The following is a 16,937-nucleotide window of genomic DNA, read 5'->3' as shown; positions in this document are numbered from 1 at the left end:
CTGTCAACGAAAGAGAGTTTTTAAAAATAAATGTCCTTATTGGTTTTTAAACATCACATCCAAATGGTGTACATCAGACGGGAATAAGCACAGTTGAATTCTAGCTAACTTCAGCAGCCCAGTATAGTAAAGGACTACAACACTGTGAGCAATTGTGAACAAAACAAAAGCATATAAAATAATACCATATGTCGTAGCAGTTAGATCAAATAAAAATCCAATTCAATGATTTGCGTCCCACCCATCAGAAGAGTAGCTAGTAATGTACACCAATAAAACCAATACTAAGGGCCTCTATATGAGTTTGGCGGACGGACCGGCAGACCCGATGGTGGCGGCCGCCAAAAGACCACCAGGTTAGCGGTCATACAGACTGCTGTATTACAAGTTGCACAGCCAGGACCACCAAAATCTATTAAAAAAACAGACACTGCCAGGACTCTGGAGCATCGGAAACAGGAGGCCCAACCACCAGCACCGCCAGCCTGTCAACCTACCACCAACTGTATTCAAGTCAAAAATCACAATGACAGTTCTCCCATGGTGGTCTTCCAATGGCGGTCTGAATCACAGCGGTCCACGGTCACCACAGTAAAACATAACACCACATTGGATGGATTCAAAATCTACACAGCTGACACCCATTCACACACCCAAGACACCCACAAACAACACCATAAAACATACCCCTTCACCAACCACAATCCTTTGCAACTCCCACAAGAAATACTGAGGCAAGAGCAAGATTGTCCATTAAAATACACCATAGATTAGCACCCCACCAACTCACACATTCACATGTCACACACCCTCAAAATACACATCACCTCTATTTGCACATCAATACTTTAATCACTCACTATCACCTGTTTGGCACACAGCACCCTTAACCAGGTCACAAATGAAAACTCCATTTCATTGATGCTTCCATTGTGTTGTGATGTGTGTCTATTGCATGGTAGTTTCATGGTGGTGTTGTATTTGTTCCATGCCACATCGATGGCTATGTGTGTTGCATGTGTGGTCAGTCCCTGGCCTGTGTTGTGTGTGAGTATATGCATTGTATTTGTATGTGTGCAGTAGGTGTGTTTTTGTTGCTTTGTGTGTGACTGCTGTGTGGCCTTCAGTGTCCCTGTGCCTGAGCTGTGTGGTTGTGTGTTGTGGTGCAGTGTGTGTCGTATGTGGAGTGTAGGTGCTGCACATGGCGTCCCCCTATAATGTGTTTGATGGTGAAGCGTGGTGTATGTAGAGGTTGTTGTTACAGGTTGTTGTTAAGGTTGTTGTCGTCCTCGTCAATGTTGAGTTTGTTATCTTTGGATGAGCAGGATCACCAGGAAGAAGTCTAGTTGTGGTTCCATGGTGGCTCCGGATGTGTACGGCTTCCTGGAGATGAGTGTCTCCCTTTATACTGCCTGTTTTTGCCTACTGGGACCTGGTGGCTGGACCGCCACGGGTACATTGGTGGTGTGCAACCTCTTAATGGGTCTGGTGGAAACATGGTCTCCGCCGGCTTGTGTGCGCTTCCTGGTGACCATGCCGGACGGTTCTGGCTGGCAGTGGCGGTGGAAGATTGGCAATCTTGTATTTGTACGACTGCCAAACTCATTATACAGCGGTTGGACCGCCACTATGGCAGTTCTTGGACCGCCAAACTTGTAATCAGCCCTTAAATCTATAGAGACTGCTGGCTGGAGGTATCTTAGGGAGGCGTGTACTGGGGGTGGGCAGAAGTAGGAGTACTGAAGCGTGTATCAGTGTCATGTGGTCACCTGGATCTGCGGGAAGAGTGGGGGGAGACAGGGAAATGCTGTGTGGGCAATTCAATGGAACATAAGGGCATTCGCAACATGGTGCGGTCATACCTCGACCTGTCTGGGTCTGCCATCTGGGCTACCAACAACGCTTCCCCATCTATTGGAGCAGTCTAGGGGCGAGATGGATTAAATTTGTCAAATAATTTAAGTACATAAGTGTCCAAGGGTGTGGCAGCTTCTCTGCCTCTAAACCACTGCTGGCCGGACGCCATGGTGTTCGACTCAGCCCATGCTCATTTATGCATTGCCTGAAGCCAATTATTAATCATGGGTGGCTGTATGGCCTTCCATGCCATAGCTATTGCGTGTCTAAAAAAAACAGTGGGAGATCCACCATTTTTAAGTAGTATTTGAAGCATTTGGTGCATTCTGTGATCCCCAGAAGATGCAAAAGTGGATCCGGAGATAGCCGGACGTCGTCCACTGCAGATATATTGGTCATCACCTGGATCCACCCGCAAGCCAGCAGCAGCCACATCCAGACCATCTGCAGGAACGTGGAATACCCATGCCCACATCTAGGGCAGGCGAGACCATCGAAACATGACATGTAGCCTGTGTGGTGTGAAGTACGTTTGATGGAGATAATTAAACCCCGTGAACTTCAGGCAAATGTTCTGCGACGTGCTTCACGTGTTCTACTGCCACCCCCCACTGTTTTGTAGTGAGCTCAGTACCCAGACAATCGTCCCAGCATGGCTTACTATGAAGTGCCCATTCTGTACCTCCTGCTAGCAGTGCAGAGTAGAGCTGATATCGCCTTGCGTCCCATTCCATGTGTGAGGAGACACTGCAATCCCTGATGTAGCCTTGGCTCATCTCCACCCATCGCCCATGTGTCCCTAAGGGCCAACGTGAGAGCATTGTAAGTGAAAAAGGAGTCCCCTCCCAATCTGTAAAGGTCTTGAAGGTCCTGAAATGAGTGCAGAGCACCATCACCGTATAAGCCACTCATAGGGGCTATCCCTGCCTCTTGCCATGGTGGCAGAACATGAACCCCCAGTAGCACTTTCATGACAGGCGCCTCCCATATCAGGAGTTGCGGTGCATATGGGACCCAGTTCTGCCGGGGCTGACTGTATCTATTTCAAACCAACTTTTCTACCTGTGTAAGTTTACCCAGGTCCCTCATAGGACCCCTGGGTGTAAACAGTCAGTAAGCTTGTATTGCCCAATGTTGCTAGCACTGATCTAATGAAAAAGACTTTAGGTGGGTGTAAGGAAATGCCTCCTTGGCATGGTTACCCCCTGACTTTTTGCCTTTGCTGATGCTATGTTTTGATTTGAAAGTGTGCTGAGGCCTGCTAACCAGGCCCCAGTACCAGTGTTCTTTCTCTAACCTGTACTTTTGTTTACACAATTGGCACACCCTGGAATCCAGGTAAGTCCCTTGTAACTGGTACCCCTGGTACCAAGGGCCCTGATGCCAGGGAAGGTCTCTAAGGGCTGCAGCATATCTTATGCCACCCTGGGGACCCCTCACTCAGCACAGACACACTACTTGCCAGCTTGTGTGTACTGGTGAGGACAAAACGAGTAAGTCGACATGGCACTCCCCTCAGGGTGCCATGCCAACCTCACACTGCCTATGCAGTATAGATAAGTCACCCCTCTAGCAGGCCTTACAGCCCTAAGGCAGGGTGCACTATACCATGGGTGAGGGTACCAGTGCATGAGCACTGTGCCCCTACAGTGTCTAAGCCAAACCTTAGACATTGTAAGTGCAGGGTAGCCATAAGAGTATATGGTCTGGGAGTCTGTCAAACACGAACTCCACAGCACCATAATGGCTACACTGAAAACTGGGAAGTTTGGTATCAAACTTCTCAGCACAATAAATGCACACTGATGCCAGTGTACATTTTATTGTAAAATACACCCCAGAGGGCACCTTAGAGGTGCCCCCTGAAACCTTAACCAACTACCTGTGTAGGCTGACTGGTTTTAGCAGCCTGCCACACTCTAGACATGTTGCTGGCCAAATGGGGAGAGTGCCTTTGTCACTCTGTGGCTAGTAACAAAGCCTGCACTGGGTGGAGATGCTATCACCTCCCCCTTGCAGGAGCTGTAACACCTGGCGGTGAGCCTCAAAGGCTCACCCCCTTTGTTCCAGCACCACGGGCATTCCAGCTGGTGGAGTTGCCCGCTCCCTCCGGCCACGGCCCCACTTTTGGCGGCAAGGCCGGAGGAGATAATGAGAAAAACAAGGAGGAGTCACTGACCAGTCAGGACAGCCCCTAAGGCAACCTGAGCTGAAGTGACTCTGACTTTTAGGAATCCTCCATCTTGCAGATGGAGGATCCCCCCAATAGGGATAGGAATGAGACCCCCTCCCCTTGGGAGGAGGCACAAAGAGGGTGTAGCCACCCTCAGGGCTAGTAGCCATTGGCTACTGCCCTCCCTGACCTAAACACACCCCTAAATTCTGTATTTAGGGGCTCCCCTGAACCTAGGAAAGCAGTTTCCTGCAACCTAAGAAGAAGAGGACTGCTGAGCTGAAAAACCCTGCAGAGAAGACGGAGACACCAACTGCTTTGGCCCCAGCTCTACCGGCCTGTCTCCCCCCTTCGGAAGAAAACTGCTCCAGCGACGTTTTCCCCAGGACCAGCGACCTCTGAATCCTCAGAGGACTGCCCTGCTCTAAAAGGACCAAGAAACTCCAGAGAACAGCGGCCCTGTTCACCCAAGACTGCAACTTTGTTTCCAAAGAAGCAATTTAAAGACAACAGCATTTCCCGCCAGAAGCGTGAGACTTGCAACTCTGCACCCGACGCACCCGGCTCGACTTGTGGAGAACCAACACTTCAGGGAGGACTCCCCGGCGACTCCGAGACTGTGAGTAACCAAAGTTGTCCCCCCTGATCCCCCACAGTGACGCCTGCAGAGGGAATCCCGAGGCTCCCCCTGACTGCGACTGTCTGATTCCCAAATCCCAACGCCTGGAAAAGACCCTGCACCCGCAGCCCCCAGGACCTGAAGGATCGGAACTCCAGTGCAGGAGTGACCCCCAGGAGGCCCTCTCCCTTGCCCAGGTGGTGGCTACCACGAGGAGCCCCCCCCTTGCCTGCCTGCTTCGCTGAAGAGACCCCGTGGTCTCCCATTGATTCCTATTACAAACCCGACGCATGTTTGCACACTGCACCCGGCCGCCCCCACGCTGCTGAGGGTGTACTTTCTGTGTGGACTTGTGTCCCCCCCCGGTGCCCTACAAAACCCCCCTGGTCTGCCCTCCGAAGACGTGGGTACTTACCTGCTGGCAGACTGGAACCGGGGCACCCCCTTCTCCATTGAAGCCTATGTGTTTTGGGCACCACTTTGAACTCTGCACCTGACCGGCCCTGAGCTGCTGGTGTGGTAACTTTGGGGTTGCTCTGAACCCCCAACGGTGGGCTACCTTGGACCCAAACTTGAACCCCGTAGATGGTTTACTTACCTGCAAAAACTAACAATTACTTACCTCCCCTAGGAACTGTGAAAATTGCACTGTGTCTAGTTTTAAAATAGCTATATGTGTTTTATTTGAAAAGTATATATGCTATTGTGATTATTCAAAGTTCCTAAAGTACTTACCTGCAATACCTTTCATGCAAAGTATTACATGTAGAATTTGAACCTGTGGTTCTTAAAATAAACTAAGAAAATATATTTTTCTATACAAAAACCTATTAGCCTGGAATTGTCTCTGAGTGTGTGTTCCTCATTTATTGCCTGTGTGTATGTACAACAAATGCTTAACACTACTCCTTTGATAAGCCTACTGCTCGACCACACTACCACAAAATAGAGCATTAGTATTATCTCTTTTTGTCACTATCTTACCTCTAAGGGGAACCCTTGGACTCTGTGCATACTATTCCTTACTTTGAAATAGTGCATACAGAGCCAACTTCCTACAGTGGGGAACATGAATTTTCATGCACATGTAGAACCTGAAGGTTTATGGCATTCAGGTGTAAAAGTATATTTCTTAGTCACACTGTTATCTCATTTATATCACTTGCTTATTAACCCATTTAAATGCACTTTCTGGATGCAAATTGAATGTACTCTCTTAGGTCAACTAGAAAGATGTCTTACATCACACATCCTTTCCAAAAAATGTAGCAATCATCCTGTAATTTTCTTGATTGATCGCTGTTAGTAAAAAGCCCATAATAGCATATTCATTTGAAGTCTCTTTAAGGAATAATAGAAACATGGGGTAGCAAAATAACATATTAGTTGGGATTTATAGAAGCAGAAAATAATTATAACAATTGGGCATTCATTACTAGATAGTAAATATACATGTTTAGTTGATCAATAAGGAGCAAATATAATCTTCCCAGTTCTGAGAAACCAAAGTATAGTCAGTTGAGAAGTTGCCTGAAGAAAGTATTTTCAGACGAGGGCAAAGCAATATCAACGTCTCTAATAGTTGGAGATTTACAGTCACCAGATAGTAATAATAGCTTTGTATCCTGACTTAATTTTTCCATAATAATATAACTATACTCTAATAATATTTTATCACCCATAAAAAAGCAAATAAGAACAATATTTATGATGGTGTTTTCTGATATTTAGTGGGATTAAAGGATTAACAGACGTAAATAAAGTAAGCACATCCTAAATACATACTATTTAAAATTTTACGCTGAACGATATTGGATAAAAGACAACCTAAAAAGAGTGGGTCTTTCAGAGGAGTCATTATGCTGGCAAATATAATGCCAAGGGGTAGACTGTAGATTATGTGACCCTAAACGATGGTGGGGAGAGGCTGGCTGATGAAACCTAACAAGGCATATCAATCTTGTTAGTGCTCCAGTATAAAAATCATCCTTGGTATTATTTGTATGATCATCTTTTTGGCACAGCTTTTCACACTCATAGATTCTCAGTGCAGGTCACTTTCAAGCAAAGGCATTTAAACTGCAGTGTACAGAGATGTAACTGCTGTGATGCTTGGTGTGCTTAGCATACGATCTAGTGGAGAACAGCAAGATTGGGTGAGTACTGTGGGTTCAATATGACTCTTTTTGGGTGCAGTATTGAGAGGAGAGATGTGATTAACTGTGATTCAAGTATTTATTATAGGTTCTGGATGTCTTAAGAGCTCCACAAAACATGAACAAATCACTCAATGCATTTCCATACAAAAAAAAAAAAAAACTTTTTAAAACTTTTAAAACAGTACATTTCATTTTCTGGAGAAATCAACAGCTGTCGAATTGCATCAATAGAGTGTGCATTAGATTTTCTAATAAAAAAAAGGGGATTTAAAAGTCGGTGACGAGGAAAGCGCAATGTAGAACATACAAAAATTACATGATTTAGATCTTGGATACCGTTATTGTATAAACCATAGCGTCTTTCCTTAACAGACCGATTTTGCTAGGCAACCATTAAACTTTTCAATGGAAGTATATTCATTCTTAATAAAATTAAAACATGCCAAATTCCATGATCTTCTTCTTAGGTTAAAAATGGTTGTGGTCTATCAGAATTTCGGATGAGTCAATTAACTCATACTTTTCCTTGTTTGAACAAAAGCCAAAATCTAGCCCAGTGCCAATGGTGCCCGCCAGCTGTTTTAACAAATGTTTTAATTGCAACATAGACACATCTTCTAAAACATCCTGTTGTATCTGAAACATCCTCAATGCATAGGAAAGAAATTTGTAAAAAACAGAATTTTCCATTTTCCTTTTAAAAATTTCTACACACGTTAATTTCCTTGAGGTGTTTTCTTCACTCTTAAGTAAAGGCTAACCCCAACAGGGTGCCTGCACAAAAATGCCAATAAAACCAAGGGGCAGATTTAAGAGTCCCTTGTGCCACTTTAGCGCTGCTTTAGCTTATTGGTTTAACGCTAAGGCTGCACTATGGAGTCCTTTTCCCCTGTGCCATATTTACAAAGTGGCTTTGTGCCACTTTATGACCCCTTGCGCCAAAATATGCCTGCGCCAAGCATAATGTATGCAAGAGGGTGTTACCTCACTAGGAAGCCCGAGAAATGTTGCAGTGTAATTTAAAAGATTTCACTGCACCATTTTTTTCTGTCATTTATAACGCCTGCTCAGAGTAGGTGGTAAAATGGCACACCCATTTAAATCAACGGACCTCCTTGCACTTTGCTACACTAGCGTCAATATTTTTTATGCTAGTGTAGCAAAGCGCCACAATATTGTCAAAAAGTTTGACGCTGTTATTCTAACTAGCACCATGGTGTGCAGTATCTTAAATACGGCGCACACATGACGGCGTTAGAGGGGCGCAGGAGGGTGCAGGGGGGCGCAAGAAAAGTGCCACTGCATTGGATACAGTGAGACTTTTCTTAATTTTGGCCCCCAAATTCCAACCTAAAGGTCTGGGTAGCAGTAAGTATGTTCAATTTGCAGTTTCCGAAGAATTTGGCCCTTGACTACATCCATAAATCCAATTTCTTCCACCTCAGATACTTCTGTGGCAGATAAAACAGTCAGAGGAACTTTTAGACAGTATACCAATAGTAAAAAGACAAAATGCATACGCCATAAGGCATTGTAAAGTGCTCTTAGGCCCTTAGCATGGCATATTACCTTACTGGAATATGTTCAATGTGTTTCTTTTTCTTTAGGTTGCTGAAGAAATGTTTCCCCAAATAATGATACGTTTTTACAACTTCTAAATATTAATGACCTAATTCCCATTTAAACTTAATTTCCTTCTTGTCGTTTTTGCCTTAAAACATCAGAACTTTACTTTTTGTCATATTAATTGTAAGAATTAGGAACTTGCATACTGTTGAAGACAAATCAAACGATGTTGTAACCCTTAGGAGTGAGATCAACAATTACATCAACTGCATATTATAAGCAGGGAATCATACGATCCCCTATTTTTGGAGTGTCACCCTTGAACACGGATAAGGACTGAGGGAGGTCATAGGTATATATAGAGAAAACAATAAAGGTGCAAGTAGGCAACCCTGTTTAGGACCATTATGGGTGAAAATTCATGACGAAAGACCCTGGTCTGCATTTAGGAGTAGCAGGTGGAAAAGTTCAATGGTATAACTACTGCATAAAGTCACAGTGATAATAGCTGAGTCCAAATAATGTGACCTCAGTATTTGATTCCAACAATCCACACCATTAATGAATAGTTCTTTGCTCGATAGGTCTCACTAACCCTTTCTTTGCCACTTGCCTTTTTCAATGTATTTGTTTTTCTAAGAATACTACGGAGAAAGCATTTATGAATTAATCAGTTTAAACTTGGGTATAAAAAAACAACGAAGCTGTACCTCTTGTTTGAGAGTCAAATCAATTTGAAGCACTCGACGCTTTGCAAGTAAGTTGAGGATAAAAGGAAACTGGGAGCATAACACAGGAATGTAAGAGTCATCACAGTCCTGTAAGAGAAAAAGAAGATACACAGTTGAAGAACATTGAGTTTATCAATTAAAACTCGTAATACGCTCTTGAAATCAAAAAGAAATATTGCCCCCGACGTGCTTTCTCCCTGCGCCAGAGAACCGTTGTGTGTTTTCCCTTTCCCTCGCATGGTGTGGTGGTCTTGGGGTGGAGAACAAGTGGTAGTCATCCCACCTAAAATAGCCTGGGAAACCATTACTTCCACCTAGGGCCCTGTCGCAGACACGCCATTGTCATAATTTGAACCTGAGTTGCCCTCGCGTTTTGAGAGAATTGTGTTCAATGCTACATGCACAGCTCTGAGCTGTGGAAGACTGATATGTAGCAATTTCTCCTGTAGACTCGATGTCACTGACTAATATGCCCACCCTATGGGCTCTCCACCCTATGAGAAATGCATCCTTCACTGCAGTGAAACTCTAAAATGGAGGTCACAAATATTCTTCACAGGTGTGGCTGAGTCTGAAAGTGAAGATTATGAATCGCAGGTGACTGATTATGTTCTACAGGTCAACTATCTCAGGCGGTCTACATTCTCTTTGAAGTTTGGAATATGTTTGTCCTTTATACTCAATATTCAGACAAACGCACAAGGACACAGCCCATTTCTGGTATCACTCCTATAGCTTGGAATATTCTCCCTGTCATTACCCAAAGAATTCTTACTACTTTGCTTTTAAAAGAAAGACCTTAAATGCCTGCTCTTCCAAATTCACTTGCAAGTATGTGTTGACAACCATCTTTCCACCTGTTCAATTGCTTTCTCAACTTTCATTTCTATAGTGTTCCCTCTCACCTTCACAACATGGATCACATATTTTCTCATTTCTGTATCAAATACAACTGGTAAGAAGTAACATCCATGTGTACATACAATTTAGGAACTCTATTGAAGCTGGGGACACATTCTGCTATAACTGAGATGAGCAATTTATTGCAGTGTTCTGATCCCTTGTGGGACTGATCTGCATAACTTCAAAAATAAAATAAATGATTATTGTTCCATCAAAGGTAACAGGACCACTGAAGTAAATGCAAGGGTTGGCATATTACTCTATTAACATTAGCAGTTTAACTACAATAGATACAATTCACGTGTAATATGTCCCAGGTAAGAACACTTTAGTCGCATTACAATAGCCAGTCACGAGCTTAAAATACACAAAGGGCGTCCCCTACTCTATGAATCTACTCCAGGAGAGAAACCTTTAATGCAGGGTGCAGTTGCAGCTCATCAACTCCAAGAAAAGTAGGACAAGACGTGCTCTGCCAAAACATTATTGATTAAATACAAATACATGGGACAGTTCAGTGAATCGTATTATCAATATAACCAAGAATATTTTGGCAATATATGTTTTGACATACGTTACTAAGGGGTGATGCGCTGCAGAAACACCTTGCTGTCCAGGTGATAGGATGCTGTCTTTACGTGGAGGCACAGTTACTACACAAGGCTAATACACAAATTGTGACAGATTAATATCGATATAGGTATGCAATGCAATGTCCACCACAAATACCACCCCACTATTTAGGCCAGTACTTTAATGACTGAATGGGCTTTGAGAATGCAAGGAAGCAAGCATAGATCATATTCACAGATTCAAATTGTCTTGTGAGAAATGTAGTCTGTTGAAGACAGGATGCAAAGAGAAATCCTTCAGACGGCTCTAAAATGAAACACTGAATCTTTTGTGGCCCCCTAGACATTAATTTACAATCTTAATTAAGGGATTTAACGGGGGATTTTCGCTGAATGACGTCCCTGTGGATCTCAAAACCCCAACTGACATGTTCAAACAAACAAACATTTTGGAATGCCTATTGTTATCAATGCAGGACTTGGCAGAGGGAACTGGTTTTCTGTAGGTTTCGCTGTAGGCAAGACATTTTGATTTTACAAAATGTATGTGTATACTATTGTAGGAAGTTGGCTCTGTATGTGCTATTTCAAAGTAAGGAATAGCATGCACAGAGTCCAAGGGTTCCCCTTAGAGGTAAAATAGTGGTAAAAATAGATAATACTAATGCTCTATTTTGTGGTAGTGTGGTCGAGCAGTAGGCTTATCCAAGGAGTAGTGTTAAGCATTTGTTGTACATACACATAGACAATAAATGAGGTACACACACTCAGAAACAAATCCCGCCAATAGGTTTTTATATAGAAAAATATATTTTCTTAGTTTATTTTAAGAACCACAGGTTCAAATTCTACATGTAATATCTCATTCGAAAGGTATTGCAGGTAAGTACTTTAGGAACTTCAAATCATCAAAATTGCATGTATACTTTTCAAGTTATTCACAAATAGCTGTTTTAAAAGTGGACACAGTGCAATTTTCACAGTTCCTAGGGGAGGTAAGTATTTGTTAGGTTAGCCAGGTAAGTAAGACACTTACAGGGCTTAGTTCTTGGTCCAAGGTAGCCCACCGTTGGGGGTTCAGAGCAACCCCAAAGTCACCACACCAGCAGCTCAGGGCCGGTCAGGTGCAGAGTTCAAAGTGGTGCCCAAAACGCATAGGCTAGAATGGAGAGAAGGGGGTGCCCCGGTTCCGGTCTGCTTGCAGGTAAGTACCCGCGTCTTCGGAGGGCAGACCAGGGGGGTTTTGTAGGGCACCGGGGGGGACACAAGTCCACACAGAAATCTCACCCTCAGCGGCGCGGGGGCGGCCGGGTGCAGTGTAGAAACAAGCATCGGGTTTGTACTGGAAGTCAATGGGAGATCTAGGGATCTCTTCAGCGCTGCAGGCAGGCAAGGGGGGGGTTCCTCGGGGAAACCTCCACTTGGTCAAGGGAGAGGGACTCCTGGGGGTCACTCCTCCAGTGAAAGTCCGGTCCTTCAGGTCCTGGGGGCTGCGGGTGCAGGGTCTCTCCCAGGTGTCGGGACTTGGGACTCAAAGAGTCGCGGTCAGGGGAAGCCTCGGGATTCCCTCTGCAGGCGGCGCTGTGGGGGCTCAGGGGGGACAGGTTTTTGTACTCACAGTCTTAGAGTAGTCCTGGGGTCCCTCCTGAGGTGTTGGATCGCCACCAGCCGAGTCGGGGTCGCCGGGTGCAGTGTTGCAAGTCTCACGCCTTTTGCGGGGAGCTTGCAGGGTTCTTTAAAGCTGCTGGAAACAAAGTTGCAGCTTTTCTTGGAGCAGGTCCGCTGTCCTCGGGAGTTTCTTGTCTTTTCGAAGCAGGGGCAGTCCTCAGAGGATGTCGAGGTCGCTGGTCCCTTTGGAAGGCGTCGCTGGAGCAGGATCTTTGGAAGGCAGGAGACAGGCCGGTGAGTTTCTGGAGCCAAGGCAGTTGTCGTCTTCTGGTCTTCCTCTGCAGGGGTTTTCAGCTAGGCAGTCCTTCTTCTTGTAGTTGCAGGAATCTAATTTTCTAGGGTTCAGGGTAGCCCTTAAATACTAAATTTAAGGGCGTGTTTAGGTCTGGGGGGTTAGTAGCCAATGGCTACTAGCCCTGAGGGTGGGTACACCCTCTTTGTGCCTCCTCCCAAGGGGAGGGGGTCACAATCCTAACCCTATTGGGGGAATCCTCCATCTGCAAGATGGAGGATTTCTAAAAGTCAGAGTCACCTCAGCTCAGGACACCTTAGGGGCTGTCCTGACTGGTCAGTGACTCCTCCTTGTTGCTTTCTTTGTTCCCTCCAGCCTTGCCGCCAAAAGTGGGGGCCGTGGCCGGAGGGGGCGGGCAACTCCACTAAGCTGGAGTGCCCTGCTGGGCTGTGACAAAGGGGTGAGCCTTTGAGGCTCACCGCCAGGTGTTACAGCTCCTGCCTGGGGGAGGTGTTAGCATCTCCACCCAGTGCAGGCTTTGTTACTGGCCTCAGAGTGACAAAGGCACTCTCCCCATGGGGCCAGCAACATGTCTCTAGTGTGGCAGGCTGCTGGAACTAGTCAGCCTACACAGATAGTCGGTTAAGTTTCAGGGGGCACCTCTAAGGTGCCCTCTGTGGTGTATTTTACAATAAAATGTACACTGGCATCAGTGTGCATTTATTGAGCTGAGAAGTTTGATACCAAACTTCCCAGTTTTCAGTGTAGCCATTATGGTGCTGTGGAGTTCGTGTTTGACAGACTCCCAGACCATATACTCTTATGGCTACCCTGCACTTACAATGTCTAAGGTTTTGTTTAGACACTGTAGGGGTATCATGCTCATGCACTGGTACCCTCACCTATGGTATAGTGCACCCTGCCTTAGGGCTGTAAGGCCTGCTAGAGGGGTGTCTTACCTATACTGCATAGGCAGTGAGAGGCTGGCATGGCACCCTGAGGGGAGTGCCATGTCGACTTACTCGTTTTGTTCTCACTAGCACACACAAGCTGGCAAGCAGTGTGTCTGTGCTGAGTGAGAGGTCTCCAGGGTGGCATAAGACATGCTGCAGCCCTTAGAGACCTTCCTTGGCATCAGGGCCCTTGGTACTAGAAGTACCAGTTACAAGGGACTTATCTGGATGCCAGGGTCTGCCAATTGTGGATACAAAAGTACAGGTTAGGGAAAGAACACTGGTGCTGGGGCCTGGTTAGCAGGCCTCAGCACACTTTCAATTGTAAACATAGCATCAGCAAAGGCAAAAAAGTCAGGGGGCAACCATGCCAAGGAGGCATTTCCTTACACAACCCCCCCCCAAACGAAAGAGGATGAGACTAACCTTTCCCAAGAGAGTCTTCATTTTCTAAGTGGAAGAACCTGGAAAGGCCATCTGCATTGGCATGGGCAGTCCCAGGTCTGTGTTCCACTATAAAGTCCATTCCCTGTAGGGAGATGGACCACCTCAACAATTTAGGATTTTCACCTTTCATTTGCATCAGCCATTTGAGAGGTCTGTGGTCAGTTTGAACTAGGAAGTGAGTCCCAAAGAGGTATGGTCTCAGCTTCTTCAGGGACCAAACCACAGCAAAGGCCTCCCTCTCAATGGCACTCCAACGCTGCTCCCTGGGGAGTAACCTCCTGCTAATGAAAGCAACAGGCTGGTCAAGGCCATCATCATTTGTTTGGGACAAAACTGCCCCTATCCCATGTTCAGAGGCATCAGTCTGCACAATGAACTGCTTAGAATAATCTGGAGCTTTTAGAACTGGTGCTGAGCACATTGCTTGTTTCAGGGTGTCAAAGGCCTGTTGGCATTCCACAGTCCAGTTCACTTTCTTGGGCATTTTCTTGGAGGTGAGTTCAGTGAGGGCTGTCACAATGGATCCATATCCCTTCACAAACCTCCTGTAATACCCAGTCAAGCCAAGGAATGCCCTGACTTGAGTCTGGGTTTTTGGAGCTACCCAGTCCAGAATAGTCTGGATCTTGGGTTGGAGTGGCTGAACTTGGCCTCCACCTACAAGGTGGCCCAAGTAAACCACAGTTCCCTGCCCTATCTGGCATTTGGATGCCTTGATAGAGAGGCCTGCAGATTGCAGAGCCTTCAAAACCTTCTTCAGGTGGACCAGGTGATCCTGCCAGGTGGAGCTAAAGACAGCAATATCATCAAGATAAGCTGTGCTAAAGGACTCCAAGCCAGCAAGGACTTGATTCACCAACCTTTGGAAGGTGGCAGGGGCATTCTTTAAACCAAAGGGCATAACAGTAAACTGATAATGCCCATCAGGTGTGGAGAATGCTGTCTTTTCTTTTGCTCCAGGTGCCATTTTTATTTGCCAGTACCCTGCTGTCAAGTCAAAGGTACTTAGGAATTTGGCAGCACCTAATTTATCAATGAGCTCATCAGCTCTTGGAATTGGATGGGCATCTGTCTTGGTGACAGAGTTGAGCCCTCTGTAGTCCACACAAAACCTCATCTCTTTCTTTCCATCTTTGGTGTGAGGTTTGGGGACTAAGACCACTGGGCTAGCCCAGGGGCTGTCAGAGCGCTCAATGACTCCCAATTCCAGCATCTTGTGGACTTCCACCTTGATGCTTTCCTTAACATGGTCAGACTGTCTAAAGATTTTGTTTTTGACAGGCATGCTGTCTCCTGTGTCCACATCATGGGTACACAGGTGTGTCTGACCAGGGGTTAAGGAGAAGAGTTCAGGAAACTGTTGTAGGACTCTCCTACAATCAGCTTGCTGTTGGCCAGAGAGGGTGTCTGAGTAGATCACTCCATCTACTGTGCCATCTTTTGGGTCTGATGACAGAAGATCAGGGAGAGGTTCACTCTCTGCCTCCTGATCCTCATCTGTTACCATTAACAGATTCACATCAGCCCTGTCATGGAAGAGCTTAAGGCGGTTCACATGGATCACCCTCTTGGGGCTCCTGCTTGTGCCCAGGTCCACCAGGTAGGTGACCTGACTCTTCCTCTCTAGCACTGGGTAAGGGCCACTCCATTTGTCCTGGAGTGCCCTGGGAGCCACAGGCTCCAGAACCCAGACTTTCTGCCCTGGTTGGAACTCAACCAGTGCAGCCTTTTGGTCATACCAAAACTTCTGGAGTTGTTGGCTGGCCTCAAGGTTTTTGGTTGCCTTTTCCATGTACTCTGCCATTCTAGAGCGAAGGCCAAGTACATAGTCCACTATGTCCTGTTTAGGCTCATGGAGAGGTCTCTCCCAGCCCTCTTTAACAAGAGCAAGTGGTCCCCTTACAGGATGACCAAACAGAAGTTCAAAGGGTGAGAATCCTACTCCCTTCTGTGGCACCTCTCTGTAAGCGAAAAGCAGACATGGCAGGAGGACATCCCATCTCCTTTTGAGTTTTTCTGGGAGCCCCATGATCATGCCCTTTAATGTCTTGTTGAATCTCTCAACTAAGCCATTAGTTTGTGGATGGTAAGGTGTAGTGAATTTATAAGTCACTCCACACTCATTCCACATATGTTTCAGGTATGCTGACATGAAGTTGGTACCTCTGTCAGACACCACCTCCTTAGGGAAACCCACTCTGGTAAAAATACCAATGAGGGCCTTGGCTACTGCAGGGGCAGTAGTCGACCTAAGGGGAATAGCTTCAGGATACCTGGTAGCATGATCCACTACTACCAGGATATACAGATTTCCTGAGGCTGTGGGAGGTTCTAGTGGACCAACTATGTCCACACCCACTCTTTCAAAGGGAACCCCCACCACTGGAAGTGGAATGAGGGGGGCCTTTGAATGCCCACCTGTCTTACCACTGGCTTGACAGGTGGGGCAGGAGAGGCAAAACTCCTTAACCATGTTGGACATATTGGGCCAGTAGAAGTGGTTGACTAACCTCTCCCACGTCTTGGTTTGTCCCAAATGTCCAGCAAGGGGAATGTCATGGGCCAATGTTAGGATGAACTCTCTGAACAGCTGAGGCACTACCACTCTCCTAGTGGCACCAGGTTTGGGGTCTCTGGCCTCAGTGTACAGGAGTCCATCTTCCCAATAGACCCTATGCGTTCCATTTTTCTTGCCTTTGGACTCTTCAGCAGCTTGCTGCCTAAGGCCTTCAAGAGAGGGACAGGTTTCTTGTCCCTTACACAGCTCCTCCCTTGAGGGTCCCCCTGGGCCTAAGAGCTCAACCTGATAAGGTTCAAGCTCCAAAGGCTCAGTTCCCTCAGAGGGCAGAACTTCTTCCTGAGAAGAGAGGTTCCCTTTCTTTTGCTGTGTTGCAGTTGGTTTCCCAACTGACTTTCCTTTCCTCTTGGTAGGCTGGGCCATTCTTCCAGACTCCAGCTCTACTTGTTCACCCTGTGCCTTGCATTGTGCTCTGGTTTTCACACACAGCAGTTCAGGGATACCCAGCATTGCTGCATGGGTTTTTAGTTCTACCCCAG

General features: G+C 46.1%; 1 protein-coding gene across 1 annotated transcript in view; it reads right to left on the bottom strand.

The window, feature by feature from the left end:
* HERC5 (HECT and RLD domain containing E3 ubiquitin protein ligase 5) overlaps positions 1 to 16,937 on the bottom strand; it is a 315,041-nt gene that overhangs the window by 154,336 nt on the left and 143,768 nt on the right. Inside the window, exon 15 of the mRNA XM_069230254.1 lies at positions 9,085 to 9,192. Within this exon, the coding sequence (XP_069086355.1) occupies positions 9,085 to 9,192 (108 nt within the window). The remainder of the gene's footprint in view (positions 1 to 9,084; positions 9,193 to 16,937) is intronic.

The sequence above is a fragment of the Pleurodeles waltl genome, chromosome 1_1, assembly GCF_031143425.1.
Source record: "Pleurodeles waltl isolate 20211129_DDA chromosome 1_1, aPleWal1.hap1.20221129, whole genome shotgun sequence".
Classification (NCBI taxonomy): domain Eukaryota; kingdom Metazoa; phylum Chordata; class Amphibia; order Caudata; family Salamandridae; genus Pleurodeles; species Pleurodeles waltl.
This window is presented reverse-complemented; position numbering and strand designations above follow the sequence as displayed.